General features: G+C 38.9%; 1 protein-coding gene across 2 annotated transcripts; it reads left to right on the forward strand.

The window, feature by feature from the left end:
• The first annotated feature begins 532 nt into the window (after positions 1-532).
• ACTBL2 (actin beta like 2) lies at positions 533-3,299 on the forward strand. Of its 2 annotated transcripts, XM_010356818.2 has the most exons (2): positions 588-750; positions 877-1,973. In XM_010356818.2, exons 1-2 carry the CDS (start codon positions 622-624, stop codon positions 1,750-1,752), a joined length of 1,005 nt encoding a protein of 334 aa, XP_010355120.1. In that variant the 5' UTR covers positions 588-621; the 3' UTR covers positions 1,753-1,973. The 2 variants fall into 2 exon arrangements, with proteins under 2 accessions (XP_010355119.1, XP_010355120.1); XM_010356817.2 differs by having other exon boundaries at positions 533-3,299.
• The last annotated feature ends 803 nt before the right edge of the window (positions 3,300-4,102 follow it).

Raw genomic sequence — 4,102 nt, forward strand, 5'->3', positions numbered from 1 at the left:
TCGTTAGCCATTTATTATTTTCATTTACTAAAACAGTCTCTATGATGATGACATCCTGTGGGATTAGGAATCTAATGGAAACAAAAATCTTGAAAAAGTGAAGTTTGCAGGGTGAGACCCCTCATCAGAACAATATCTTCAGAATGAAAAGGTAAAGCCGGTGTAGGGAAAGTGAAGCCTCAGGGGTGCTAAGGAGGGAGACTTCCTCCCAGCAGAGTTGCCATACCTAGCACCAGCTTTCTTGCATCTTGCTTTTATATCCCCACTGCATCATCATAGGTATCTAGAGACCTCACCAGGCAGACTGACGGTCATGTGTGGGTTGCCTAATTACAGGAACCTGAGATTTGACCACTCAGCAGCCAATTTTCTCTTTATGTAGAAAGATCTGATGATTTATATAATCATCATCATCATTAATACCTCAAAGGTGACCTCACCCAGAAATGCTGGGAACTGGTGGAGTAGGACAGGGGTGGGGCCAGTGTGTTCCTTTAAATTCCTGTGTTCCCAGTGCAGGCTCCCCTGTCTGAAGGCATTTCTGGAGTGTTTTCGGCCTGTTCACTTTTTCTTACTGTGTTTAACTTCTGTTCATTCGTCTGGAAGATCCCAGCCAGCACCATGACTGATGATGAACTGTCTGCCTTGGTAGTGGATAATGGGTCAGGGATGTGCAAGGCAGGCTTTGGTGGTGACGATGCCCCCCGGGCTGTGTTCCCCTCCATGATAGGGCGTCCTCGACACCAGGGTGTTATGGTAGGCATGGGCCAGAAGGATTGCTATGTGGGAGACGAGGCTCAGAGCAAGAGGGGCGTCCTGACCCTGAAGTATCCTATCGAGCATGGCGTGGTCACCAACTGGGATGATATGGAAAAGATCTGGTACCACACATTCTACAATGAGCTCCGTGTGGCACCAGATGAGCATCCCATCCTCCTCACCGAGGCACCCCTGAACCCCAAGATCAACCGGGAAAAGATGACTCAGATCATGTTCGAGGCTTTCAACACACCAGCGATGTATGTGGCCATCCAGGCTGTGCTGTCCCTCTACGCCTCAGGACGGACCACAGGCATCGTGATGGATTCTGGGGATGGGGTCACTCACACCGTGCCCATCTATGAAGGTTATGCCCTGCCTCATGCCATTCTCCGCCTGGATCTGGCAGGCAGAGACCTGACTGATTACCTCATGAAGATCCTGACAGAGCGAGGCTATAACTTTACCACCACTGCTGAGCGGGAGATTGTGCGAGATGTCAAAGAGAAGCTGTGCTACGTAGCCCTGGACTTTGAGCAGGAGATGGTCAGGGCAGCCGCATCCTCCTCACTGGAACGGAGCTATGAACTTCCTGATGGGCAGGTGATCACCATTGGGAATGAACGCTTCCGATGCCCTGAATCCATTTTCCAGCCTTCCTTTCTGGGCATTGAGTCCAGTGGGATCCATGAGACAACCTTCAACTCTATCATGAAGTGCGATGTGGATATTCGCAAGGATCTCTATGCCAACACCGTGTTATCTGGAGGCAGCACCATGTACCCGGGCATTGCTGATCGGATGCAGAAGGAAATCATAACCCTGGCACCCAGCACCATGAAAATCAAGATCATAGCTCCCCCAGAGCGGAAGTATTCTGTTTGGATTGGGGGCTCCATCCTGGCCAGCCTGTCCACTTTCCAGCAGATGTGGATCAGTAAGCAGGAATATGATGACGCTGGTCCTCCTATCGTTCACAGAAAATGTTTCTGAATGGGCTTCCATATTAGTGGGCTTACATTTTCCCTTTTCCTAGGTCACAGTGATGGTACTGCTTTTATCCACTTTCAGTAGAATACATCACTCTTCCTAGTGTAAACCAGCAAACCTAACTCTCCATCCAAGTATCCTGGGCTTTTACCCAGATAACCACATCCGGATCTCTGGCAAGTACAGGTGAATTCTAATACCATATTCTATTTTCTTTGTCTATACTGTTCAAAGATATGTAGGCCAGCTTAAATACATATAAGTGACAAGGAGTAAAATCATGAGAAATGTCATTTCAGAATGGATAACTATAATTATCAAGCTTTAAAACCTAGTTCTCGCTAAAATATTTAACAAGAACAAGCTGTATAAACTTGTTTTTTTAAAAAAAGGTGTGTATGCATTTAGCAACCATGTCTTACGAGTTAAGTATCTTTGTTTTGTTTACTTCTTTGTATGGAGATAATGAATTATAAAGTTCAATAATATCCATATATACATAAGCACCAGGAAAATAAAATATATTTTGAAATATACTGATGCATCTAGCTATCTGAACAGCTAATGTGAATTTCTTTACTCCCAAAAGTCATCATTTTAATAGGTACATATTTTAATTGTTTCCCTTGCTAAATAAGCATAGTGAGACAGCCATCATTCCATTAATGTTTATAAATCATCTAAAGTTCACCTCATAGTGGAGTTCTGCTGCTCAAATCATATTTTAATATCTTTCTTATTGAACCTCCTCATAACAAAACTACAGACAACATCTAATTCTTAAAAGAGATAGATATGATAATATCAAATTAATGTCATTATGTTACAATTTGACAGAGGAAATATTATTTCTGTTTCTTAGCATAGCAGATCTTGAACAATTTCTGTAGACCAGGATTATAGATATTTCTCTTATGCAAGGATTTCACTGTGGGAAAATATAGCTGCAGCATCTTTATTGATTATAAATTTTACTACCAGTATAGCAACACAATTTTATTCTTGGAAAGCTTTTAGAATAATTCTACTTTATTATGTCCAATAACTAGCAATACTTATTTATGCAAACTGTCTCTGAGATACTAACATCTTTGAAAATATCAATGTATCTTCCTATAATGTCTAAAATATTTTAGTTACTCCAGTGGTGATTTATCAACCAATTTTAAGTACCAGTATTTTTATTCCGATCTATGCTTTGATTTCTGAATATTTGGATATCAGCATTATTTGTATTTTTCAGGGTAATTTCTGAAAATTTAAAATATTTATTTGGATTGCTTATTCAGGCATTATCAGGTACTCCGGAGGGAGGAATCGCTTTTCTTTTCTTCTTAGTTGGGAAACTTGTACTTATGTTATAAATCTTTAAAATGGAATCAGTAAGAATTTTTTGTTTAAGATAATACTTTTCAAATAAATTGATTATTCCTATTGCCTTTATCTGACAACGTAATTTTTAAAATGCATGTAAGCAAAATTAATCTCCAAAAACACTTTATTTTATATAACTTGCTTTCAGTACATTAAAATTGCTTCATACTTGTATACTTGGATTTCCTGTTATTTCTCCTCAACCATTCCCTTAGAATTAGAGAATGGTCCAGATAGCATCGCTTTTTATATGTGTGACCTATTCATCTGTATGTTACAATTTTGTACCTCATACATTTAATCGTGTAAACATTAAAAGACAAATTTTTAAAAAAAAAGATAGCTAGCCATTTAATATTATATAGATTTCTCATAATCTAAATTTTAAAGCTGGGACTCAGTGGACAAACGGATCTTCAGGTAATTAATAGGCAGAGACAATGTCAACAATAATAATCATAATATTTTGGATTTATATGCTACAATGCATTCCATTTGCAGAGTGAGTAGTTCTCACAAACATTCTGACCTGCATTCTGAATTACCACAAAAAAAAAATATATATGACTTCCCACCCACAGAATATATATGGGACAGGTAATGTGAACATACAAGAGAGTGAGCTATAGAGCCCCACAACATTAGGTGAAAATATGAGCCCCATAATGCAAACTATGCATTATAAATCTTAAATTACTGTGGTAATTTAAGAGTTTATTATAAATAAAATCTACAATTTCTAGATAACAAGTTGGTAAAATGCCAGACATTTAAACCTAGAGTTTTGGGATATTCTCCTCTTTATCAACATTGACTGACTTATGGATGAGTTTAATGAAGAAACAGCCCATTTCACAACGTTACGTTTTAGAATCAAAGAATGCCATCTACATAGGTCATGCGATTAACATGCTATTCATGTATCACTAGCCTGGCTCATCAACCAAGTTACTTAGAGAACTTTATATAAATATAGGGT

Source organism: Rhinopithecus roxellana, chromosome 3 (genome assembly GCF_007565055.1).
Source record: "Rhinopithecus roxellana isolate Shanxi Qingling chromosome 3, ASM756505v1, whole genome shotgun sequence".
NCBI classification, from domain to species: Eukaryota; Metazoa; Chordata; class Mammalia; order Primates; family Cercopithecidae; genus Rhinopithecus; species Rhinopithecus roxellana.